The sequence below is a fragment of the Centrocercus urophasianus genome, unplaced genomic scaffold (assembly GCF_019232065.1).
Source record: "Centrocercus urophasianus isolate 14NV4802_14NV808 unplaced genomic scaffold, USGS_Curo_1.0 seq_36, whole genome shotgun sequence".
Lineage (NCBI taxonomy): Eukaryota > Metazoa > Chordata > Aves > Galliformes > Phasianidae > Centrocercus > Centrocercus urophasianus.
Window position 1 is genome coordinate 3,301,015 of NW_024884933.1, and position 26,571 is coordinate 3,327,585.

A 26,571-nucleotide genomic window follows, 5' to 3' on the forward strand; every position below is an offset into this window, starting at 1 on the left:
GCGCCGTGCGCCCGCCCGCGCCCCTCGGCCTCAGCTCCCGCCCGCGCCGCGGCCGTTGCCCCGCGCAGAGATTATTCATCAAAACAAGAGGGCGGCAGCGGCGGCCATCTTGGGGGTGGGTCACATGAGGCCTCCGAGGGAACCGGGCATGCCGGGCCGCGCGCGGCGGCGGCCAATGGGGAAGGGCGGGAGGCGGCGGGAGGCGAGCTGGAGGGGCGGGGCTCGCAGCGGCTCGTCGTGGCGAGGCGGAGGGGCGGGGCCTGGGGGCGCCATGGCAACGGGGGTGGCCGGAAGGGCGGGAAGGGCGGGAAGCCGTGTGAGGATCGTTCGCTGGCTGCCTGGAGGTGGGAATACTGGTGTGCCAGCTGTCGAGGCGCCCGCTTCTCTTCAAAGACACCGTGAGCTTTACCTCATCGTTACCAAGAAAGGATGGAGCCTGCTGCCGTACTTTTGCCCGGCTCCTTTGAACCTGAGGTATTTTGTTTTCTTCCCGTGGAACAACATAAGCTTTTCTGTATCGCGTCCTTTCGTTATGCCCTGAAGTGATACTTCTGTGTAAAATATTCTTTTCTTTCTCTTCCTTTTTCTTTGCCTAAAGATAGCTCCTACCGTGGAATACAGGTGGGGGATCGTTAGGGAACTACCCCCAATTGTGTGTCTTGGAAGTTAATGTTTAGGTGTAAAGCTCAGCAACCTTAATGGTGTTTGTGCTTGTGCTCCTTACACCTCCATATACCATGTGCAACTTTTCTTCCACATGTACTTAAAAGAAACGTTCAATGGAGCGTGAATCTGAACTGTTCTTTTGAATTTGTATTGTCTGTTGTAGCTGTAAGGTCCAGAAGGAGTGCAGAGCCCTTCACCCATCTGCTCTGTGCAGATGTGTGCTCTGTGCATCTTAAAGTCACGTTCTCAGCACTGGCACTGCCTGCAAAATGCAACAGATGGTTGCTGGAAGGGTTTCGCCATCAAAGCTGTGGTGAGGTAATGGAGCTGAAACACTTTGGAATAAAACCCGGTGCTTCCCTGGTGAGTTCTGTTCCTGTCCTTTAGTTCTGGAGCTGTGGGGATCCTGGTTTAGTTTCTTGGTGAAAGTTACCTTACTGTCTCTTTTCTTCCTCAGTTACAAGACATAGAATTGTTCTCTCATTTCTTTCACTTGGCATTTCAAGATGGTTGATTTGTATTTTTTTAAAGCATGTGAATTTAGTTAATTTATTGTGAGCAGTTATGTCCCTGGCTGCTTGTCTCTTCCTCAGCAACTACAAATCATCCTCCAGTGAGCTGGGCGTAGCATTGTCTGCTTTCAAATCATCCATTTGAAGTAGGAAGGTAGCAATGTAAAAAAGGAATGTAGTTGATAGCAACTCTTCTACGTTTTTAATAGCAAAACCTTCTCTATAGTAGCCTTACTACCAAAGTTTGATATTTATAGTCACATGAGCTTCTAAGATTACGTTTCTCTCATTTCTAATTGTCTCTCTTCGTACTAACAGACTTCTTAATGCTGTCACCACCTCTGTGGTATTTCTCATGCACAGATGATTGGAATACGTGATTTTAAACTGTGCGACTTGAACGTATTTGCAATATTTAACACTGGAAGTGCTGCTGTAGGGTATCACTACAGTTTAAATGAAAATGCATTCTGTTGCAGTGGTGTCATCTAATGGAGTAGCAAAGTCTGTGACTGCTGCAGTATGTTAGTGGTAGAGGTGACAGAGCACGTTTGCTGTATGAAAGTGTCATTTGTATTAAGTTCTATGGTATTATAAATCTCGTTTCTGAGCAAATAAAAGCAGCTCTCAGTTCCAAAGTGAATACTCCGTTGGAATTCAGGAAATATATTCCATGTTTTACTCCCAGTCCTCCAAATGTCCCTGTCCTGACTCCTAAGGTGTACCGGGACTTTCCTTCTTGTTTTGGAAGCCACATTTCGAGTCCTCTGGTAGTTATCTGGGATATTTATCTAATTAAAAATTCTCCCAGCTTCAACAGAGCTGAGAGTGAGGAAGAGATACCTGAATAATGAGTTGTACTACTTATCTCTAAAAGCTTTGAGGATAAGTTGAGTGAAAAACAGAATCCTAATTAAATCTATCTGAAGCTCAGTAATTTAGATTAAACTTCAGCAATAGGACCTGTGTGCTGTTAGTGTTACCCAGGAGATGTAGCAGCTAATTTCACATGTGTAACAAGTTGATCTGGCCACTTATTTACATGAGCTTATTCTTCTTTCTTGTTTCTGACCTGGTGAATTGTTGCATAGTAAAGTATGCTAGCAAATGGAACAAATACATGCGAATAAGCCTCACCAGGAGCAGCAATATTTTTTACTTTCTATATGTGCTGATAGCATCAAATTATTTCATGGACTGAAACTTACGTGATTGCTCAGACCTATCTTTGTTATCGGGGGATGTGGTCACTGACTGACTTCCTTTGGTAAACTGAACTTCATTGTTATGAAAACAAAGCAAGACTTCACATTACTCCTTTGAGAGTTAGTGGGAGCAGTTAACTGCCCCCAAAGTACCAGTGTGTATCTTAAAGGAGAGAAGCATTTTAAATAGTAAAGTTCCATCCTTGGTTGGAATCTTAACTTTTTACCGTTCCTAGAGTTACACAAGTTTAAACTGTACTTCCTGTTTTGTTTGATCTTGCCATGCCCTTTTAGAAGGGGGAATGGTTCTTGTTTTGATCCAGGTGACTAGTTAACCACAAAGCACCGTATCGCTCACAACTGGGGATTTTTCCCCTCTCCAAAACACATTCAGAAGACAGGTACTTAAGATGTTTTGTAGTGTTTATTAGCAAAAATCAGATCTTTGACACTGCTAACAACCAGTAGTATTTCCTGAGACAGAAACAGGTTGTTTATTTAGAAAGAAATCAGGTGTTGTATTTTCAGTTATCACTGGACACCAGAATGCATGACCTCTTGCTGTCTTTCCATGTTGGAACCAATGCTGATATTTAAGCTCTCTTGAATACTTGCTTACATATTTGATTCTCACAACGAAGCTCCTACAAAACAAACAAAAAATACCCATATATAGTAACCAAAGGAACTCCAAAGGAGAAGACATATTTTGCTATGCCCACTGACCATCACTGAGCTGCTGTGCTAAGTTATGCTTAACGTTCTGCATTTGACTGTGCAAGATGAATAAGAATGAAATGGTAAAACTATATTGTGGGTTGAACTTGATGATCTCTAGAGGTCCCTTTTAACCCCTACAATTCTGTGATTCAGCTAAACTAGCTGAAAGCAAAATGTGTTCCTTATGTACTATTCTGTGTATTATTGAGGTAGAAGACAACTTGCACATTATGACTACAATACAGGTTGCATTTTTTGTCACCTAGAGACAGTTCAGAAGTAAATCAAATACCAAATGGAGGTCATCTCCTTCGAGCCAGTGAGTCCAGCCCCTGTTCTTCTTCTCCCCAGCCTGGACACAGACAAGTTTGTCATGGTCCCAGGTAACCAGGCTCTGTTAAAAAGAAACCAAGTGTTTATGTTACCTCAGTTCTGAAATGTCTAGTAGACAGTATCCTTTCTTCCTTGATAAAACGTACCTAAATTAAATACTGTTGCTGAGGGAATGTGGAACTTTTGATCACTAGCTGAGGCTCTTGCATCTATACCATACTATCTATATTAAAAATAGTATTATTAAAACAATTTCAATCTAGATAGCAAGGCTAACTACAGCATCTTCCTTCTGTAAGAACACATTGATTTTTGAATTATTCAGTCTTACCTTGCATTTTCTGTTATCCAGGCCTTTATTGTCTTCCTCAAACTCTTCACCAGTTTTGAATTGGAGCATGTAGTCTCTGAATGTGCTTGTAGTATGGATGGAAAACGAATCGCCATCCTGTTTGATCACTTTCTGAGGCTTCAGCATTTTTGCTATCTTGCGTGTTGCAAAGTCAATGCCTTTGACAGAAGAAAAAAGCCAGTGAGAGTTGTACTGCTCACTGAGTGTTCCGACAGCTGGGATTTACCTGTACTGCTTCCAGAAGCATTTCTTAGAGATGGTTTGACTTACTGCTATGCAAATTTGGTTTTGTTGTTCTTGTTTTTATTTTCTACTCCCCCAGTAGTGCTATGTTCCACATTTAAGGCATGTTCTTGAACATTTGGTCTTTTTACATACACCCAGACTCCAAGAACTCCCTACTTATTAGCTACAAGGAAAAATAGTTAATGGTCTTTCATTATCCTTAGAGAGGAAAGGAATCATGTGGTATAGTTTTTTGAGGCAGTTTCTGTAAGTCTGTCCTGAAAAGCAAAAGAAGTTCAGTAGACAGAGAGCTCTTCCCTGTCTCTGAAAGGTGTACAAAAGTTCTACTTGTCTCAGTCTGGTACTTGTTACATTCCTGAAGGCTGCAAGGACAGCTGGGTGACAGGCTGAACTGATAGCTAATGCTGTGCCAATAACCAGCTAGTAAATATCCTCTGCTATGTTTTGGGGAGGAGTGGGAATCATCAATATCTAGGTTTTAGAAGAATTCAAACAATTAATCAAATCAATTAAAATGCAGGAGGCCCCTCACAAGGGAAGAGAGAAGATAGGATTAGGTCTTTTCACCTACCTAAAGCTGTCATGTAGCCTTCAAAGTTGTCATTACTGACAAGGTTCCAAGTTCCACTGAAATCCACAGGCATTGCTAGATTGTGAGAAGGAGTTACAGTCAACCCCTGTCCAAAAGCAGAAGTAAAGAAACAGATTTCCAACCAGGCCTTATATGAGAGACCGTGGGTGGGATTGTGTCTGAGAGCATTGATGGGGGAGGGGAGGGGTACTGCTGCTGAGCCAATAGGAAAGGCAATATCTGTAGATGAGCATTGCCTGGGTTGGAGGGAAAAGTTCACAGTTTCCGAAATCTTTGTATGGAGCAAATGTTATTAACTCAAGAGTCACAGCATAAACCAGAAACTGATTTAAACAGCTTCTGTCTATCTTGTATCTTTTAAAAGGTATCATGGACACAGTTTGTCATTCCTAAGACTTCCTGTGTCCACATTCAGTCTGAGGGTTTATGATTTGAAATCTAAATACTTTTTTGAAAAGGAGATCTACCCATGGGGCTGTATCAGTAAGTCTTAAAGCTGTACTTCGGTGTAATAGAAGTGAGCAGTATACCTCATTGGTTTGTGTCTGCAGTGAATAGTGGGCAGCGTTGTTGTCTAGCAGCTATAACAGGAAAGTGAAAGGCAAATCTTATTTGCACATTATTCTCTGATGTGATCCTCAACACAACTCTGCTGTGCCACAGTTATCTGTTGATGTTCTGACTTCTTTACTTATGTTACTTATGTTCTGGCTGGACCAAGACCCAGACTCATGAGCAACGTGCAGAATGAAAGCAAAATTCTGTTTTCTCTGGTACTTTACCAGACAGTAAGCTTATGTAACAACTGAGGCTGCAATGACAGATCTAGAGGCCTGAGGTCTGTTCACAGTTCTACAGCTGTGTCTGTGAGCTTTCTAGAGGAGAGTTGCATTTCTTTAACCTGAAGGAAAGGATCTGAGGAGGTGATAAAGCATTCTTCCAGAACTGAAAGAGGAGCCTACAAGAGAGCTTGTGAGAGACTTTTTACAAGGGCATGTAGTTATAGGACAAAGGGTAATGGTTTTAGGCTGGAAGGTACATTTTGGTTAAATATGAGAAAGATGTAGTGAATTTTCTTCACTGTGGGGTGTTGAAGCACTGCAAGGTGCTGCCCAGAGAAGCTGTGGAGGCCCTGTCCCCAGAAATACTCAAGGCTGGGTTGGATGTGACTCTGAGCAGCCTGAAGTAGTTGGAGGTGTCCTTGCCCATGGCAAGGGGGTTGGAAGTAGATTGCCTTTAAGGTCCCTTCTAAACTGAATGATTGTCTTCCATGAGAAGAGAACTTGCTGCTTTGAGTTTGAATGAGAGAACTCACAGCTGCTACTTTGATCTATTCAGGGTAGTCTGAGTAAAAGGATAATACTTTGCAGAGAAGATTGTTTCACTGAACTTTAGCTACATTTTTGGAGCAAAGTTTGACCTGTATGACTCACAGAATCATGTGGGTAGGAAATGAAGACGTCAAAGCTTCTTTCCTGTTTGCGGATGGATATTGTTCTCCAACATATACTTAACTAGGACTGGCACAGAGGAATACAAATGAATGCTCTTCCTGGACTCAGTAACATTTCACCCACAACTTGTTACTACGAAGTTGTGATACTTGAAGAGCTCTGTTGTGTGCTCCTGTCTCTTCCAAGAAAAGAGAAATCAGTACTAGGATAAAGCCTATGTAGAAATCTGGATTAAAGTTGCAGTTCAATACGAAGATTCTGCAGATTGCCAGGATTTACAGAAAGAAACATTACATTTCAAGTCTAATCCAAGGAACCGGCTGTGGAAATTTTGTTAAGAGCTACCTGCTGTCCTGTGATGGTTCAGTTATCCTTCCCTTACAAATTCTACTGTTTTTCTTGTCAAGATTCTTATTTTTTCATTTTTATCTTAATTGCTGTGCAGCACTGAGCATCGAACACAACTCAGAAGCAGATAAAGTGCTCCTATTGCTGTTGTAGCGTTTGTAAAATAATTCAATCTGAATTACACGTGTGATATAAGAGCCCTCTGTTCTCTTACTAGTGCAGAATCAAATGCAATAATGTAAAAAAAAACTAAAACAAGAAAAGAAGGCAATTTATTTTACAGAGCATCTATGAATACGTTGTAGCTTCTTTATAGAAGTTCAATGAACTGCATTATTCACAAACTTTACATTTTGAAGAATATAAATTCTCTGTAGATAAAGCCCACTCATGGAAGTTTTACTTCTTTATCATTTTGCAAAATGATGCTTCACTAATTATGATGCTGCTATTCAGAACAGATTAGAACACTAAATTGTGTGTGTGCTTACTCCCAGTGTTGTAATGGAGGCTTCTGGATCTCACTGGTAAAACAGAAGATCTATATTCATTGCAGTTTTGAACAATATTCTGGTTTGTATGGAAAAAACTCTACTGATAATGTGCTTCCCTCTTAAAAGTCGTGCAGTCAACAGACATCAGAGTTGGTTAATGACTAAAACTAGTACATTACATGCAATTTACTCTGTTGAAAAACCCATCATGTGTAACTACATGAAAATGCGGTGAAATAGTGTCTGATAATCAGTGCTTCATGAAGCATTAAATTATTATTATTACTTTCAAATATGCAGTTTCTCTAGAGTTGCACAAAGCAAACCCATACACACCAGTGTCGTTACTTAGAAGAGTAAACCTAAAGCACATTTTCATGCTGAAAAGTGACCACAGAAATAGGTTGCTTTCCCACTCAATAGATCTGCTCTGTTTATTCAGAAACACACTAATCGAGTTGAGTAATTAATTTAGATCTTGTTCTTTGCTCTTATCTGCCACAGAGACAGCAGACAGAAAAGAAATACAGATCTTGTTCTTTCCCATGCACCATCACTAATATAGTTCAAATTCAATCTTCAGTGGCATTTTGATTGCTGAAGCATGACAGAGGTGCTTAATGTGTCCTTCAGTACCATTAGTACCACTGATTATGCATGAACCCAGCCTCCTTATCAAGACAGCGTAAGCTTGCCTAAGCTCCAGTGGAATGAGCACATTTAATGCAGGAATCACCCGGGGGGGGGGGGCGGGGGCAATCCTTGGAGCTACTTCATGTCACCATACAGTTACAGATGACCTGCTTAGTTCTGATTCGGTTTTGATCTCGTATGTTCTCTGTAATGGCCACTTATGCAGGCTGAATCTAGAACAGGGGTTCTGCTCTGTGGTAATTGCAAAATATTTTGTGAGGCTCCAGGTGTGCATCCCTGATCCTAGCCCCACTGCAAACTACAGCTCTTCCCACTGAAGTGTTGACTCCTACAGGAGCCCTGCGCACAGGACCTCAGAATCTCTCATTCTATTGGCTTTGTGAATCTGAAAAATGTGAATAGATTTGCTGTGCAGAGGTACTGTGCGAAAGCTGTTGACCTGTTAGCATCTTGGAAACCTTGACACTTCTAGTAAAGCACGTAATCTTAAAAAAAAAAAAAAATGGGATGGCAGCAAAGAAAGGGAGGTACAATTCAATTGCCATGGCATTCATAGTGCCTCTCTAGTTTATAATGATATAATAGAGACAATATTTTGTTAGATTCTAAATCAGGTTTCCAGCAAAGAAAACCATTTTGCTTATATATGTTCCTAGCATCCCACTATTTCTTCTCAATTCCAGTAGCAGCAAACAATTGTCTCTGTTTGGCTTAAAAGTTAAGGCTCAGTTGTTACTGGAAATAAAAGGAGAATGGTATGAGAATCTGCAGTGATGCTGTTATTAACTTATAGCCATTAAATCAATGGCTATAAACCAGTTTTTGAAGTAGGTCTATCCTCATTTGAGAAATACTGCTGAACTTAATCTAGAGCTCTGGAACTGTGAATGAAAAACTAAAGCATGAGGTATTTGGGCTGCAGATTGCATGACAGCAAACAAACAGGCTTCATATTTGAAAGGCAAGCAACTGATAGCATGGTATAGCTAGCACCCAGCAGTAGCTTCTTCCTTCTACAGGATGCAGCCAAATAATTCAAGTTGCATCATGTGTTAGCAGTTTTTAAAAAATTAGTTATTGCAGATTTACCCTCAGAAGTGGTGAGTTTCAAGTAAGATGACTTTGCTACTTATAACGCTGAGTTATTTGTGTTCCTATTTCATAAATAGCAGTCACAGTAGTCTAAACTAAATCAGAACACTTTCACTTGCTTTGTTCATATTTGTAATTCTCGTACACTATGGTAAATTCTTGTATTTAGTTCACTGAACTGTGACAGTCTGTCTAGATGTGGAAATCTTATTACAGGATTTTATAAAATGAAGAATATATAGGCCCCCATGTTAAACAAACCAAACCTTGTCAGCAGCTGCACATCACTGAAGCTGTAGAATTTGCTTGCTACTGACAAAAAAAAAAAAAACCATCTTCATGTACTGGACTATTATCTTTTTTTATCTTTTCACACCAGAAAGCAAATTATCTGTGAAGTGCCTGCTAGTTCTTAGAATCACTTGCATTTTTCTGTAAAGGAGCCAAGGTAACCCCAGCATTCCTGTCTTCGCTCTCTAGGCTGTACAGATCGTTTTTCTCTATGTATGCCCGCACCACATCAGGCACCAGGTAACGAATGCTCTGTCCTCTCCGCAGCGCTCTCCTGATTTTGGTGGAGGAAATGTCATTTGTGATCCATTCTTCCACGAGATGAATGTTGTTCTTGTATTTCCACAAAATATCAGATTCATAGATGAATTTCTGAATGCTGTTTCCAGCCCTACTGATGCATACAAGACCATAATTTTGTATAATTTCAGTGATGTCTTCCAACTTCCACAGATTGGGGATCCCAAAGGATTCCAGCACGTCACTTCCACAAAGCAGTTTAACCTGTGGGACATCTTAAGGCAGAGAAATAAGTAAGAAACAGGGTGTGCTTTAGGTAGCCAGATGTTAGCTAATGTGATGGGGACATTTAATATCTGGGTTACCTCTGTTGTCTTGGTTAAGATGAGACAATGGAATGAAATAAAAAAGATTCAGAGCATACATCTTACAGTTAGTACCTTTTAATATATAATTTTTCTGAGCAGAAAAGAAAAAGGTTACAGAAGCCCATAAAATGACCCTGTACCCAGATGCATCCTGAATTTTGAGGTTTCCTTTCTTTCTTGAAACATTTATAGTTTATGTTCCAAAATTCTAGCTGTAGTTGGAGTATAGCAAAGTTGTATAGAAGAAATGGATAGCTCTGGCTTTTTCCAGCTGAATTTCTATTAACTTGAATATTTTTTTGTTTGATATATTTTACTCTTACAGTCTTGTTACAAAGCCTACTGCTGCATGCTATGGGATCTTGGTGAATAACCTTCAGTGAAATCAACAACTAGAACTAGCATGGAAAGAAGTTACTCATCTGCACGGCTCCCTTGAAATAGCAACTACTGTTAAGCATTTAATTTGCAAACAGACTTAACTTTTTCCATCTGAACTCTGATTTTTCTTCTTAATGGGGTCGTGCCTATTTGGTTCTTGTTTCCTCTTCCGTCCCGGCTTTGTTAAAGGTAAAGCATTCTGCAGACTAATGGTAGCATCAGGGGATGAAAGCTTTTCATGATGGTGCCTGCAAAATGGAGGTATTTCAGATACAGAAGAATACAGGGAAGAGTATTCTAAACAGAGCCTACTAAATGACCTTTCACCACTTCCTCTTGTAGCACCTGCACAGAAAACCCATCCAAGAAGGGAGCTGCTGGAAGAGGGAGCTGTGAGAGCTGGCTTGTAAGATGGTGCAAGTGTAAAGATGTCAGAGCAATGAGTGCAGGCTTTATTTAAACTGAAGTTCATTTTAAGAAGAACCTCAGTGAACAATGACTAAAAGAGTAAAATGTAAGAAAATACTACTGTAAATGATCCTAGTGACAGCTTTTACATACACAAATGGGCAGTGTAACACAAACTCAAGTGAGAGAAACTTGCATAGTTTATGTACACCCTATTCTAGTCTCCTTTCTTTCCTCAGGAATATATTTTCAGCACAAAAACTGAATAGATCCTAAGAAAATACATATAAACATACAAATTGTTCATGGGCTCCTTTTGTGTATCTATTGGACTAATGGTGCAATCCTTTGTTTACAATACTTATATAAGTAGTACTTTCTACTTCAGTGAGTCTATTCAGTGTGGTTTGGGGTTAGCCTGCTATCATTCTAACATCTAGAGCTAACAGCATTCCTTGTCCTTCTGTTGGTTCTTAAGATTGTTAGGATTTGCAGAAAAGTACCTTAAAACTTTCACTGTTTCCAACCACTCACTCTGGCTGCTTTCCCAGTCATCAACTTCCACCCAATCTGAGTTACTGGTGGCTAATTTTGCCATAGTTACTCGGTGATCAGCACTGATCAGACCCTTCTTCTTATATGCATCACCTACTGGTGAAATTATTCCTTTGATTACTTTGTATTTTCCTGTTGGGGAAAAAAAAACACATCATCCTATCACACAAGAACACAGAAAGTGCTTGAGCAGATGTTATTTCCAGAGTATTGTATGTAAAGCATTACACACCCATTATTCACTGTAGTCCCTCAGAACACCAGTAACAGATCCTATAAGCAGCCCAGTGGAAAAGTACTGTATATTTCTGCCACTGTATGAGGTGGCACAATTAAATATTTAGTAAGAAATGTTGGAAATATATATTTAATGACATCTACTTGTGCCTTTCTGATTTCAGAAAGAAAAATCAAAGAACCTGTGCCCTAGCTCATTCCAACTAGTAAAAGGCAGCAAACACATGAGAATGTTCATTCATGTATTTAGCCTACAGCATTTAGTAGGAATGACGTACACTCAGTAGCTTCAATACTTAATTAGTTTTCCAAAAATAGCTGTGTAAGTATCTCAAAAGAGAGCTGTTTTAAATGACATAAATTACCATCCTACCTGTCTCATGGAGATAGTCTTTAGCCAGCTCAAATAGCCTCAGATGCATGTTGGTAATGGGATTGAAGGACCCACAGGCCAGCAGCACTACTTCTGTCTTCCTGTCGGGATCTTCCATTGCCATTCCTCGTGGCCACAGAGCCAAGTGCAGAAGGTTGGTTCTAGTTACCAGCCTGTTACTGCGAGGAGATTACAAAGTAGTTATTTCTACTCACGGGAAGATGATTTAAAGATCAAACTGAAGACTGTTTTCCTTCTGTTAGTATCTGGCCTGTGATGGCTCATGTGATACCACGTTATCCATCTTTTAACAGGTTAGGTTCACCTTTCTTTCTGCCAATCCCTGAGTAGAATGATGTGACAACAGTGACTTCACATTGCAGAAATAATTTTTCTGTGGCAGTTCAGAAGTAAGGGATATTGACAGAAATGAGCATGCTAGGAGGAAAACAAAAGTTATAGATGTGTGATGCTGGATTTGCCTTGTATGTTATCTTAGCAGTTGTGTGTCCCTCCTACATGCAAGAGGAGGAGGCGTTTTCAGGAAGCTCAGTGACAATGGACAGCTCACATAAAATAGCAACACAACGAACAAATAATTAAATCATTAATTACATCATTACATGCCCCAACTGCAGGGCAAGCAAATGAAAACTGGAATATATTATGTGCTGTCCTCCTACTGTTGCTGTTTGTGAGATGTTTGAGGCGTCTGTGTTGAGCGTTGAATAGCTTGCTCTTATTTCTATAGTAATATCAATGCCTGGAAAAATCCCAAGGTCAGCCTCACATTCAGCCTGCTTTACAAAGAGGCTGAAATGCTCACTGCCCCCACAGTGTTGAGATCTCATCACAGCTAAATCTTCAAACAGCTTCTGTCTCCTGACTTCAAAAAGCCCTTGAATAGAAGGAATTCTTGCAAGGCATGTTATGAGGTACATTTTGCCAGTTTTAGGACTTCTCTATGCTTTCAGGAGTTTCACAAACTTTTAAAATATTCCTTATTGCTCCTGAGTAGCTCAGCGTTTGTAGGGCTCAATGTAAGTAGGAATAGAGTCTAGCATCAACTACAAGAATTACCATGGGAACAGGCAAGGAAGGAGCTGAACTTGTCTTTGTAATGCAGAAAGGTCTCCCTTTGTAAAGAAAGTGACTCTTGCAAACTGGAAAAACTGTTTAAAAAAAAAAAAAAAAAAAGAAGAGAGTAAGGGCAAAAATAATGGAAGATTTCAGGATGGAAATGTATCGTGACTTTTCTGGTGTTCTAATGTCTCCTTAGAAGCAGTAGCTATTAATTTACACACAGTCACCTTGTGTGTCTGCACTGATGATAGCAGTGTAACCACTTGCACATGCTATTTCCTCATCTGCACTGGCACGCTCTTTTGAAAACTGTACAGAAAACAGCCATGTGGTTGTTGTGGAGAACAGAGCCGAGGACAGAGGTATTGTTGTGACTCCCACTGCTGCTTTGTCATCCTCAGAACCTGCACAGCACCTTCACAGCTGGGATCTGCTCTGCACGAAGTGACCTTGGTGCAGCTCTGACTTTGGGAAGAGCACTGTGTGCATGCGCTATGGCAAAATGAACAGCTGGGTGTGAGACTGCTAGCGATATTCCCTCATGCCAAGTACTCAATGTTGGTGCCTCTCTGTAGAGACTCAAGAAGAAACGAAGCACAGCTGCTGTCAGTCCATTTTCAAGTAAGCATAGGACAGCCTAGACTGTTTCCTTCTTCATAAGGAGGAAGAGATGTTCTGTGATGCACACGATCCTGTCCGTACGTGTTTATAGGCCCACCGTGCTCATACGGGATGCCACCGCTAATAGCTGTGCTGCTCACAGCCCTCACGGTACTTAGCTGCACCGCACTGCAATCCAGGCCATGCCCACGGCAGATCTCGGCCCAGCTCTGAAACCCGTTACCATCCAAGGATGAGCAGGCAGCGGTGATCGCACCTTGGCCTATTTTTGTATTTTAGAGGCAAACGTTCGTTTATTAAGCACGTTTACATACTTACAGAATATCGGTCTCCGTTTGCGTTAACTTTTTACTAGGCACGCCGGCTGCGTCTCCGTCCCCGCAGTCTCCTCCCACGACAGCGAAGGCTGCCAAAGCGCGGCACCGGCGCAGCTCCTCCCGGCCCGGCCTCACCCCGTCAGCCCCGCGCCCTCGGGCCGCGCCGCGCCGCACTCCGATTGGCCGGGCGCGCCGGAAGCCGCTCCGCTCCGCCGCGGCGCCTTTCCCCGCGGTCCCGGTAGCGCAGGCCTGCCCCAGGTGAGGCTGCGGGACCGGCGGTGCACGGTGGGCCGGGCCGAGCCGAGCCGAGCCGAGCCGAGCCGAGCTTGAAGGCCGCGTGCTGGGCCGGCGCTTCCCTATCTCCGGCACCGGCGGAGCGTTGAGGGAGAGGCGAGCTGCAGACGGGCCTCAGGCGGCGAGAGGCGGGATGCGCTTCTGTTCCGTCCGTTCGTGTCTCCTCCCCCAGCCCTTCCGTTATCTCGGCCGTGCCGTAACGGCGGAAGGATCGTGTTTCCTCGTGCGGTTTGCGCGAGCAGCAGCTGCTAAGCGAAGGACGTGCTGCTCGGCCGGGCTGGAAGCGAGGCGTTGCCGAGCGTGCTGTTTGGGTCGTCTGCTGCGGCCTATTGAACAGCCGAGAAAGCAGGAATTTCCCCTGCAGCGCTCTAGTTTTCTACGGATGACGTTTTTATTTAAGGTGTTTGCGCGCTTCAGGAAGCTCAGTCTGGGTTGCTGTTTCTTGAATCGTTCCCCGAGGGGCAGTTGAAGACAAGATGAAGAGGTTGAATAGTACTTCTGGGATGTGAAGTGACGGCCTCCAGTCGCACCAGGGGAGTTTTAGTGACACCAGGAAGGATAAGGGTGGTTAGGTGCTGGAGCCGGCTGCCCAGGGCAATGCAGAGTCACACACCACAGAGATTTTCAGGAGATGTATGGACAGGAGGCTTAGGGGCATGCATTTCTGGTGGATGGAGTAGTATCAGATTGGTGGTTGGACATGATGATCTTAAGGGTCTTCTTCAACTTGAAAGATTTAGTAAGAGCCTGTTGTTGTGTCTAAAGGACATGAGAATATCAGTATTTGGTGATTGGTTTCACAAATGTTTCCATGTGCAATGGTTATTTGAGTTATTATCTGGAGTATGACTTTTTCTACAAAAAAATAACCAAACAAACCAACAGCCTAACATTTCTGTATTTCTGTTGTTGGTGTCTCAAAGTGCTTTTACTAGATATTCCATCATTGAGGTATTGTATGTTGATACTGGAATCGTTTTAAAACCCATTTCAAGCTGTTGATCCACAGCCATAAAGTACTATTTTTTCTAGGATTGTTATGTGACAACTTAAAATTTTCATATGAAACTTGAAAATGGCTTCAAGAGGAACAACAGAGACCAGTAAACTGAAACAAAACTTGGAAGAGCAGTTGGACAGGCTAATGCAGCAGCTTCAAGATCTGGAGGAATGCAGGTAATAATAGTGGATGCTTTCCTCTTAAAGGTGAATTTTTTTCTGAAATTGTTGGCAGATGAGAACTGCACCTTTCATAAGCATTAGGTTTGTGTTTTGTAGTGATTCTGTTTTTCTAATTATGATAAGGTGTCAGGTAGTCAAGGTGACTTTAACAAATCTTTTTATTGAGGTCATTCTGTTGCCTTGTGGAAAAGCATCGTACCAAACTATGAAGAAAATCAACTCTGTTCCAGCTGAAACCAGGACACTGGGGCAAAAATGATCATTAATGTTATCTTTGAAATGTTGTGTTTCAGTGGGATATTTTTACTTTTATGCTTTTTTAATAGCAGTTACTTTTGTGTCCCTGTTGCTTTGTCTAACGATTACAGATGCTTTGGTTGTGAATTTTTATGTATGAGGAAGCGTACTTCATGGTGCATCCTCATGTCCTTGTCTCCATGTTACAACTCAGATTTAATTCTATGAATTAACATGACTCATTGGAATCTCTTTAGAGAGGAGCTAGATGCAGATGAGTATGAAGAAACCAAGAAAGAAACTCTAGAACAGCTGAGTGAGATCAATGACTCACTGAAGAAGATTATGTCTGGAGATATGACGTTGGTGGATGAGCTCAGCGGCATGCAACTGGTGAGTCTGATTCTCATTCAGATCTGTCTACCCTGTGTGTTACCTAAAATGAGGCTGAATTCTGTCTGGACTCAGTGAAACAGTAGATATAGATGGTCTTCTGTAATATCTAGACAGGCACGTGGGAAACCTATTATTGGAGAGGAAAAAACATAGGAAACAGCAAGGCCTGAATATTAGAAAAACATTATATATATATATAAATATATGTGTATTTAATAATATAAAGGATGTGAAGGAAAATCCAGGACTTTGGGTATGTGGAGAGTTCGTGCCTATTTGCTAAGGGTGAAGATAACATTTCCCTGTGCTCATGTTACTGGTTTGTGTTTCAGAGTCCAAATGCAAAGGCTGTAAAAGTGACTCTAATTTAAGTTCCTTTGTGATCTTTTTTATTGTGACTTGCAAACTTCTGATCCATTTTGTCTTTTCAAGTGTTTAATGAAAGCATGATTCGTTTCTTCTGAGCCAGATGTGTTAAGTTTTTGTTTCCAGAGACATCGTGGTTTGTCCAAACATGTGGTGAGATTTAATATAACAGCTCTGATACTCCCCAGAGGAGTTTGAATGGCAGGAGATTGGCACCATCAATTACATTCTGCTTACCCTTGGAAGAGCTGTAGTCATCAGTGTGGGCATTAAAACTGCTACAGATAGAGTAGCACATCCACGTGTGTTATGTTAATATCAGGAAGATGTTGGAATTTAATTAACACCTAGATTCTAATTGTAAGTTTCGTATCCTTTTCTCAGAATGATTGCACCAATTAGTGGACTTTTTAAAACCCTGCACAAATGTTTTGTTTTTTTTCATCTCAGTTCTATGGTTATACAAACAAAGAAAAGCTCTCTTATCAAAGGATTCAGAGGATATTAATGATGCTTTCCAGCCTTCATTAATCTTCTCATGCAGTTGTAGATTATGATTGCTATTAGTTCTGGTCATGTTTCTTCTTTTCCCTGCAGGCAATACAGGCAGCCATCAGCCAAGCATTTAAAACTCCAGAAGTAATTAGAATGTTTGCAAAGAAACAACCAAGGCAATTGAGGACAAGGTTGGCAGAGGTGACTGCTTCTGTTTTACTGTAAAAACTGTTCATTTGAACTAGATGCTTCAATTTGTAATGTTTGCAAGAAGAGATTGGAATTACTGGGAAGCTTAAAGTATTTTGACTTCTTTTTCCCTTGTTGTGCAGATGGACCGAGACCTAATGGTCGGGAAGTTGGGACGAGACCTGTACACACAACAGAAAGTTGAAATCCTGACTGCCCTCAGGAAGCTTGGTGAGAAGGTAAAGTATTGGTTTGATAGCTAGCTGGTGAATAGCTGGTTTATATACTGCAGATTGATTTTAAAGGGCTAAAATAAGAAATTATAACTTTCTTAATGATCATCAAGTGTGGCAGTAACCGCCCTGAAGCACTTGTACTAAACATATGTCAAATAGTATCATGCATTTATATGAGACAAGTTTAAGAAGCTGTCATTGTCATTGTCAGGCCACGTGAGTGGATCGCACGGAAGCTGGTGCAAGGTGCCAATACATCAGGAAGCAGCAATACAAGTTGTTATTAGCTAACTGCCTCCTATCAACCTGGGAGGAGCTAAGACTCCTGCCATGCTTTAAGCTCTAACTTAACTCTGTATTATTTATAATACCTATTTCTTGGTGTAAGATAAATAACTTTGAGAAATAGGTGGTAAACCTTGTATTCCCCCAGTAAGTACATCAGTGTGCAGAACAATCCCAGGTTGTTTTTCGTTTCTTGATTGTGGTTTGTTTTTCTTTTACCACTAGAGGGAGGAAGAGAAGTTGTTTCTTCTTGTTGAAGGTATATGAAGAAAATGGGTTGCTGATATCTCTGCTATATTTTCCTAGTGAGGAAATGTAATGGAAAAGATCAAGGGAGTGCATTAGCAAATGTTTTCACTATGAATATTTTTATTGCTAGACTGTCAGAGGAAAAAAAAAAATTGGCAATAATTAGAAAGGCTAACTAAAACTGCTACCTAATATATATGAAGATATGTAACCCTCCTGTTATGAGTTCCTTGGGCCACCTCACACAAGCCTCTATGTTATGCTTTGACAGCCTCCTTATCTCTTAAAATGGTCAGTAGTCTATTTCATGCAGGACTGCCTATAGTAACAGTTCTGTTCTGAAGGTTTAAAAAAAAATAATTGACAGATATATGTTTATCTGCAGTGTAGTGCTAAATGTGTAGTAGTTAGATGCCTGCTTACAAAACATAGCTGAAGTAGGAAACTAATACTTTTTCCCCAGTTCTCACCTGGTGGTCTACTGTGGCCTCTATTCTTAAGTATGGAACTGATATAAACACTATGAATAGCTTTACATGTTTAATTCTGCTTTAATTTAGTCAGAATATTGATCTGAGGCTATTCAAATGAGCAAATTTTAACATAGAATATCTGCACCTTCCAGATGTAGATTATTGCTTCATTATTATAAATATTTTATGGGCGTCTGTCACCAAGACATCAGAGCATAAACATAAAAGCAGAATCTACATGTGTAAATGTCACTGATGGTTCACAGCGCTGTGAGGAACAGACCATTTTCTAGGTCACTGACTGTTAATGTGGTCAAAGCTGGCAGCAGCTGTTTTTGCTCTCACTGGTGGGTGATACAAAGCACTTTAACATCTTAACTCATTTCTGTATGGACCACGTCACAACAAAAGTAATTAACAACCTTTGCATAGTTGTGGTACAGAGGTGCAGGGTGACCATTTAATCCAAAATGATCGCTGGAGCTCCTGAGACTTAGTGCTATGTGTATGCTGCCCTTGTGGGGCTGACAGACAGTGTTGAGGAAGAAATTCAGTGGTAGGGACAGAAGCTTGCATTTTTACTTTGGCTTTTACTATTAGATGAAGCTGCAAGTTGATAGCTCCTGTAATCTGTTGTATTTCATATTTATAGATGGTGGGAATATGCACAGGTAAGATAGCAAGTTCACAGTTATGGCCTTTTTTTCATTTAGCTGACACAAGAGGATGAAACCTTCTTGTCAGCAAATGCAGGTGCAGCCCTGAGCCAGTTTGAGAAAGTCTCCTCTGACCTCGGTGAGTTTTCGTTCTCATAAATCCTGACTGCATTGCTTCTTTGGACAGCAACAGATACAAATGCCATGGATTCTCTGTGGAAAGGAAAATACAAGCAAAAGATTGATGCCAGTAATTTTGATGTACATTTTTCTGTTTTATTAACAATGAAACTGTGATACATTGTCAATGAGGGAACAGCTATGCAGCAGATAAACCAAGTAACAACTGGCCATAGAATGCTGAATGTTTCCCTAATGCTGAAGGCTTAAATGCTCTCTCTCAAGCAAACAATATCACTCTCAGAGTTAAACAATACTTTTAATTACTCTTCAGGAGAGCCTTTTTCTCTACTTGATGCAGAGAATTCTGCAGTTACTGGCACACTGTCAAAATATAGTTTAAAGCACTCTTCTTGCTGTGATTGTCATAACTCTAATCATGTTGACAAGACCAAAAGTTCACTTACATTATACATTAAATAAGCATGGCAGTTCATTCTATTAGTACAGTTAGAGCTGTGATGAAAGAACTATAACTGGCAGGAATGTGCCAGAATAGGTCAGGGTACAAATGAACTGGTTTTCTGACCTAACTCTCAGTAACTCTTCTTTCTGAGAGTGCAGGCAAGGTGGGAATCCCTTTGTTCAGAAGGGTACTTCATTAGAAGCTCTCTGCATAGCTAGCTTCAGACCTGTCACATCCAGCATGTCTCCTTTTTCTTTTCTTTAAACGAGCTCAGGTGTTCTAGTTTTCAAAATGTAGGTTTGATTTCTTTTGATCTTGGATGTTTTGCTTTATTTGTTTATAAGGAAATTCTCTAAAATACAATTTCTACTAATGCTAATAAAAATGTTTTTTTCCTCTCAAAGGATCAGGAGACAAAGTCTTCGCTCTAGCAAACTTTGAAGTAGAGAAGGCAAAGCAATGAAGAGGTGTGTGAGACCTGTGAGACTCGAGTCTCTCCTGTTGTCAGCAGAATTGGACTTTGGTCATATTGTAATAGTTTGATTTTTTTTTTTTTTTTTTTTTTTTTTTTTCTATTTTTAAGATGTTGCAAAAAACTAACAGCCCATCACCAAACCTTAAGCCTCTCGGGTTCTTAAGCAGAAGATATGAAGTAAGCAGCCTTAAAGTGCACTTTGGAACATTGGTGTCTGTGTACCCCTCAGTAACATAAGTTCTGAGGTTAAACACTAAGTGGTACTCTGAAAACAAAACCTTCTTATGACTGTCTTAGAAAAGAATCAGCTATTTTCAACTTTTCTGAAAGTGTATTTCTCTAACTATTAAAACATACTCTTTTTGCATATTGTTGTAACAGGCAATCTTTTTCAGGAGCAATCCTAAAGAGTAAGTTGTTTTGGGGGTGATTATTGTAATTGCTCTCAAACTCTTAAATTTCATTCAGGCTCCCTACTAAGTATTACACACTAGGAATTTGCATATTTGAAAATTTGACGTGGTTTATTTGAAATGCCATCTTTCTACAAATTGTTTGCAGAAGAACCAAAATGAGACTGTATGCTGATGGTTGGCCCTCTTCTACTTGTTTGCTATGCACATGAATGAGTGCCATTGTGTCCCGGCCGTGATTGACAAACAATGGAAGCCCTGTGGGGAGACTTCTGGAGTAATTTAACCTCGTGTATTGAAATGACAGGGCATTGCTAGGAAATGGCAATGAGAAAGCCCTTTCTGTTGACCTCTTACTTGAGCTCTGGGTATAGAACTGCGTGCTACCGTTATTTCCCAGGATTTCTGAGGTAGCACAGAATAGCAACCAAGTAGAAACAAGTTTAAAAAAAAAAAAGGGGGAGAAAGGTCTCATTACATAATTGGTGCAAGTGTAGCTGTCTAATTATCAGGTGCTGCTGGTGTGCAGAGGGGAAGGTCAGTGCCTCCACAGGGAGCTTAAAACCCTGAATCATTTCAGAAGGATTTAAAATCTGGTCACATGTTTAGCTCTGATTGTGGAGAATACTGCTTGGAACTTTAGATCTGTTCGACTTTTTGAGAAGTTATGTTTCGTATTTCTTTGTGAAATCAGTATGAAATATCTTTTGTATCTTTTTCTTACTGTACTGGCACCTTCACATTGTCATTCCATACTTGTTAGTACTGAATTAGTTGAGCTCACTGGAAGCCTCAGATTTTTTAGGTTTTGTAGTTTGCATTTCAAGTTTGCTTTACCCTTGGCATACATTCAGGTACTGATCTAATTTTATCAGGAAAAACAACAAGATGTTTCTTAATTGAGCTTCATACTTGTTCTCCTTCTTATTCTACCCTACCAGTAGCTAGAGAAAAGGACGTAGATGGGATCTACAGGGATGAAGGTGACTTGCTGTTCTGAGGAATCCTGTAGTTAATATAGTGGAATTACTGTGAGTATCACAGGCTTTTCTGCAAGACCCTGAGCCTCAGTGAGAACTGCCATTAAACCAAGTGGAATGAATGAAGTCTTAAATTTCAATGTTAATGTCTGTCACTTAGAATAAGTGGGTAACGTGAACTATAAACAGAAAATTAATATGATCAGTCTTAATTTAGATGGCATTTACAGGGAATGAGTACATTGTAAATAAGTTTGTCTAATTGTAAGTTAGGGCCTGGAGTAAAGTAAACCAGCAAAATGGGAGTTTTAGAATACTTTTGCTGAAATAGATAACATTTTGAAATCTAGTCTTTCAGAAGTGAAAGAATGCGCAGCGTGGGCTGCATGATTTGCCTCCTGCACTTATGGTTTACTCATTTCTGTTTTTTAAGAAACTTTTGTTTAGATGGGGGTCTTTTGTGCATCATATCAGAATTGTTTTCCTGTCTGGGGCAGCATTATCTTCTCTGACAAAGGCTGACTGCAGCTTTATAGCTGAGAACAGCTTATTAAAGGTGTTATTAGACAGTCTAAAGTTATTAAAAACAAAACAGTCCATAGGGACTGTAGCTGCCTTCTTTTTTTTTCTGCTCATTACTGGTGCTAAGTAACTCTTTTCCCTCTCCCAAACTGCTTGCAGCATTAGCATGTAAATGAAATCTCTCAGCAATCCCCTAGATCACAATAAGTTTACTGTGCAATTAAATGGAAATCTTTCCTTGCAGTTTCAGGGAGGTGTACGTTTCTGGACAAAACTTTTGAAATTGATTTGCAAACACTTGAGTTTTTTTTTTTTTTTTTTTTTTTTCCAAACTTCCCATACTGCAGGCAGTTGTAGAGTTACCATTAAACTGATCTTTGACTCAGTACCATCTTCATGTTGTGCTGCTTCTCCTCTTGAAAAGATCCCTTGTGATTTAGGTGGGCAAAGATGAGGCAGAGGAAAGACTATTGACAGATTCAGTTTACCCAGTCAAACTTCCCTTCCAGAAAGCACAGCTCTAACCCAGAGGCTGGTTATTTCCTGTGGGATATTTGGGCTATAAATGTAATTTAACCGGGAAGGTGTTGCCAATATGAGGCTATTTATATGTTGGCTGGCCCTAGCAGATAGTTCTTTAAGGTAACCTGCTTGAAGTGGTTAAATGAATGTCAGAGGTGTAGAAAGGTAATTGGTGTGCTATGCTGAAGATACAGCCAAGTAATTCTGAGATGTACCTCCATCAGTGTATCTGATGTTTCTCCAGGGGCTGGAAAAAAAAAGTGTTCTATTTATTATAATAATCATTTGCTCAAATAAAAATTGGTGACAAAAGAAAAGCTTCTAGATGGAAGTGTGATTTTTGTGGTTTAATGTACAAGCTTGTGATGTTTGAGTTCCATCCTTGTTTCAGCATTAGACCCGGGCAGATCACTTATTCTCTATGCATCTTTTCCTTCCAGAGTAAAACACAGATTATGATACTTGACAATCAAGTGCTGTGAAGCTGTCATTGATCATACATTACTTTGAAGATTAAAAGTGCTTTGTTTTTTGTTTATCATTTTACTTCTGAAATAAAAATTGTGAAGTTCAGTAGCTTTAAACACATTCAGCAAAGTTGCTCAGAGTTCTTTTGGGCTGTGTATGACATCCCTTGTTTCATCTTCTTTCTCTACAGGGTGAACCTAGAGGTTGTACTGAGCTTAACAAAAAAAAAAAAAGAAAAGAAAAAAGTGTTAGAGAGCAAAGTGAAGCTTCAAATGGTCTGTTTTTGTGTCCTTGTAGTCCTTCCTTCTTTGATCTTAAATGGAGAAGTAATAACAAGTTACCTTTGTCTTAAGAGATCTTGTGTTTTTCCTTTAAGAAATCCCTTATTAGTTCATCAGGTTACCTTTCCTGTTAAAATTAAGTTCATTCTGATAGACAATTCCCTGTTAATGATGTGAAGTTTGTATTAATTACACCCTACCAGGTGTTGAAGGCTGTATCCTTAGTAACAGAAATGGGAACCAAATAAAAATATATCCATTTATTTTTTTTTGTATACAGGCCATACTGGAAAAGGACAAATAGAGGTTTTTACATTGTGAACATCTGAAAGTCAGCCTGCAGGCATTCTTTTAGTTTCCCTACTGCAGTTGTTTTTTCAATCATGCTTCCCAAGTTCAGATAAGTCCTTTCTATTACAGAGTAAACTCTTTTGTCAGTTTGCTCTGCTTAGCTATGTGTGAGAGAAGAGTAGAAGTGCTCCTACCCGTGTTTTGCTGCAGGAGTTGTGGAACACGTGCCACCTTGCCTTGCTGTCCAAAGTCCTGTTGTGTTTTCACACCAGAGGGAGGATTAGTGGATGTTGGCCAGGTTTTCTCACCCACAGCTTCTAAATATCCAAGTTTCCCACCTCAGTCACGTGGGAGACCGCTGGTGGTTGGAGCATCTGAGGAGGAAGGCCTGAAGTGTCTGTCAGTACGTGTTCAGAATAAGTCATGTTTCAGAATAAATCTCTCTGAAATGAGGTCCTACAAGACAAAATGAAGACAGAAAGTTAGTGGATATAAATATACATGTGGTATTGCTGTATCATGCACTGAAATGTCTGCTGTAGTTTAACACACTTTAATGTGTTGGATAGACATTAATGATAGATGTATTTACAGATTTCCTTTTAAAATCAAGTTCTGATCATGGGTGTTTCTTTCTTGTCGTAATAGTTTGCTGCTTGGTAATGTTTAAGATCGTGTTTTCAGCATGCCTCCAAAAATGGGTCAGTGATAATCACAGATGTATTGAAAACCCCCAGGCAGAGCCACCTGCAAAATCCAGTGCAACAAAGTGTTAATATTAAAAATCTTCTCTTTTGTTTAGTCAGTTAATATCCTTGTAAGAGGGAGCCTGAAATTAAGCTCTGTAATGTTATGGTATAAAAATGTACTTTGCAACTTTGTAAATACCAAGTATGAGGGGGAAGTAGTTCTGGTCTGGAGTAAAGCATAGAGCTGAGAAGGTTTTGCACTGTACAAATGAAACCTGGATTAACAAGAAGATGTAAGTTCTAGCTTATTTGGTTTTTTTCTTTTTTACATTAAGGGGCTTTTTTATTCATGCCTTTAAAATCTGCGATTGTGCCTCCTTGAACATTAAACATGGCAACTCAGGCAGCTGAACTATGTATTTAATTACCTGGGATGCCATGGGAATTTCAACTTACTGCTGTGGACCTCCTGCCCCTACAGAGAGCTGTGTGTGAGAAAACGTGAGTGAGTGGTGGAGCTGCTTCAGGAACTGCCAAACTGTTTCTGCATCAGGATGATTTGGACAGACAGGAATTGTCAGCCTAAGTCTCAAGCATAAAAGATTACCAAAAGAAGAAAAGATTTCAAATTGAAAACAATTCCCTTGTTTGATACCGTACGCATCTTTGAGAGCAATGCAGTTTTCATTACTGTTGCATGGTTAAGTCAGATGAATAATGAAAGCAAGGTTTGTGTGTACAGATGCTGCTGCAGGCCCTTAATGAGAGAGAGATGCCAACAAATGCAGAGGAACTTGGAGGCTGGAAGCAGCTGTACTGTGAAGGAATCCTAAATGAATTTCAGAGCTGATTAAGAGAATTGGAGATCAGAGAAAGAGTGAGTAGAAAGTATTTTTTTTAACTCAAGCAGAGATTCAAGGGAGAAGATTTTGTGAAGTTGTGGCTTATTAGAACTAACATCAGCCTCATTAAATAGAGAAAGTGATTAGAAGATATTGAAAAGAAGAGTCCAATTAATCTGTTAGGTTTTCATGATGTGATATCCAACAGTTGTACAATACAGAGGAAACTGAGCCTTCAGGTAACTAGTCTTTGTAGCCCTGCTGATCAGCTGTTTTGTTCCCAGCAAGTGGGGTGACATTGGTTAAGACAATGCAGTGCACTGCATCTTCTGTTTATTTTATGAAGATCCATGTGTTCCCAGGGAACATGAAGGCCAGGCTGGACCAGACGGAGCAGCCTGATCTAGCTGTAGATGTCCCTGTTGCAGGGAAGTAAGACTAGATGATTGTTAAATGTCACTTCCAAATGGAACAATTCTGTGATTCCATGAACAGTGTTATACTAAATCTTTTTCAGAGCTAGGAGGTCAGAGGTTTCTGGAGCATCCATCGTGTCCTTTGACAGTAAAAGTGACTGTGAAATGACAAGATGTGACCTTGCTTGAAAGCAGAACTTCCAGTAAGCTTATTGGTGGCAAAAGAAGGTGAGTCAGAAGCTGATCTAAAGTCAGTTGTTTTAAGAAAGCAAAATTCTTAAAGGGTAGAAGGAGCCATGTAGCATCTGAGTCTGCAAAAAATTAATGCAATATGTTACACTGATGCCTTATAAAATTGCATTATGCTGTTGTACAGTCGGCCAGCTAAATTAAAATTAAACTAGAAGAGGAAAGCCAGACAGTACTTTGTTGTGAAATTGTGTTTTGTTCATGATGCTAACAGGAAGAAAATTGATAATATAGCAAAGATACAGATGATGGCTTAATCGTACGCTGCCATAAGATGCTCTTGGAAATTTCCCTCACACTCGTGTACTGTGCTAATTAATGGTAATCCAACTGGAGGATCCCAGAGCGATGCTTCTGCATATTTTTTCAGCTTATGCTGGTGCTCCTGTGTTCTTTTCTTAAATAATTAATTATCATTACTGCCTGCTGTGCTGCGGGTATGTGCTAGTGATCTCAGATCCCAGCGTATTTGCACCATTTCTGTTCCTGTCAGCAGCTTGGGTTTGCTCTTTGCCTAGGCTTTCATGTTAAGACCTTCATTAACTGGCAGTGGGGTATGGATTTCAGTGGCATCGAGCTTTGATGTCATTAAGTAGCAAGCTGCTAAAGGAAGTGCCACCTATTTCATTGCTGTGACTGTTTTTATGCAATTAAGTTAAATACCAAGCATAAAACAGATGCCTTTTAGTAAATAACACTTAGATAAAAAGGCTTTGTGTGCTTGCGGAGGATTTAGAGGGAAGCAACATTGCTGTTCAGCTCAGCAGGGAATGGAAATGCAGCTGGGTGACAGAACAGAGCCACACTCGTGGTTTGTCTTCAGTTACTCCTATTTTCTCCCTGGTCACTGTGCTGTTATTCTGCTTTGATCTGTGTGAGGGAAGGGTTACTTTGCCAAGACTTAAGATAGGGCCTCTGGTAGTGCTGGAACAAGCAGCAGGTGGGTGTTTGTCCTAGCTGGAGGGTCTTGGAAGATAGCAGGTTCAGTGTTTGCTTGAGTTTGAATTTTGCAGTATCTTCACAGTCTTAGTGGAGCACTCTAGGAAAGCAGCCACTCACCTGGCCTAACATGAACGCGATTTGTCTGATTCAGCACAACCGGAGCGGTGCTCCTCAGCCCTGCCGCGCTGCCCGGGACAGCTGGAGGGAAGGATGGAGCTCGCGGGGACATCCGGCACTGCAGCGGCTGCACCCAGGTAAGCGCCCGGCCGCAGCCGGTGTCTACAGTTGCGGGAGG

General features: G+C 40.6%; 3 protein-coding genes and 1 long non-coding RNA gene across 11 annotated transcripts; 1 reads left to right on the plus strand and 3 right to left on the minus strand.

Moving 5' to 3' along the window:
• The first annotated feature begins 321 nt into the window (after positions 1-321).
• LZIC (leucine zipper and CTNNBIP1 domain containing) lies at positions 322-24,130 on the plus strand. Of its 7 annotated transcripts, XM_042831382.1 has the most exons (8): positions 322-474; positions 830-1,029; positions 14,869-15,012; positions 15,513-15,648; positions 16,615-16,713; positions 16,845-16,940; positions 18,658-18,739; positions 19,591-22,415. In XM_042831382.1, the coding sequence occupies exons 3-8, from the start codon at positions 14,912-14,914 to the stop codon at positions 19,647-19,649; spliced, it is 573 nt and encodes a 190-aa protein (XP_042687316.1). In that variant the 5' UTR covers positions 322-474; positions 830-1,029; positions 14,869-14,911; the 3' UTR covers positions 19,650-22,415. The 7 variants fall into 7 exon arrangements, with proteins under 7 accessions (XP_042687316.1, XP_042687315.1, XP_042687313.1 ...); XM_042831381.1 differs by lacking the exon at positions 830-1,029; XM_042831379.1 differs by lacking the exons at positions 322-474; positions 830-1,029 and adding an exon at positions 13,726-13,800.
• Positions 2,789-6,365, minus strand: RBP7 (retinol binding protein 7). The gene is made up of 4 exons (XM_042831385.1): positions 4,606-6,365; positions 3,768-3,946; positions 3,396-3,497; positions 2,789-3,027 (listed from the first exon to the last, which is right to left on the minus strand). Exons 1-4 carry the CDS (start codon positions 4,676-4,678, stop codon positions 2,977-2,979), a joined length of 405 nt encoding a protein of 134 aa, XP_042687319.1. The 5' UTR covers positions 4,679-6,365; the 3' UTR covers positions 2,789-2,976.
• NMNAT1 (nicotinamide nucleotide adenylyltransferase 1) lies at positions 6,679-13,677 on the minus strand. Of its 2 annotated transcripts, none has more exons than XM_042831376.1 (5): positions 13,544-13,677; positions 11,522-11,700; positions 10,860-11,043; positions 10,051-10,196; positions 6,679-9,474 (listed from the first exon to the last, which is right to left on the minus strand). In XM_042831376.1, the coding sequence occupies exons 2-5, from the start codon at positions 11,643-11,645 to the stop codon at positions 9,074-9,076; spliced, it is 855 nt and encodes a 284-aa protein (XP_042687310.1). In that variant the 5' UTR covers positions 11,646-11,700; positions 13,544-13,677; the 3' UTR covers positions 6,679-9,073. The 2 variants fall into 2 exon arrangements, with proteins under 2 accessions (XP_042687310.1, XP_042687311.1); XM_042831377.1 differs by lacking the exon at positions 13,544-13,677 and adding an exon at positions 12,602-12,696.
• On the minus strand, positions 22,270-26,524 carry LOC122167099. The gene is made up of 3 exons (XR_006170960.1): positions 26,394-26,524; positions 23,333-23,594; positions 22,270-22,780 (listed from the first exon to the last, which is right to left on the minus strand). It is a non-coding gene; the product is annotated as an uncharacterized LOC122167099 (long non-coding RNA).
• Positions 26,525-26,571: the final 47 nt, after the last annotated feature.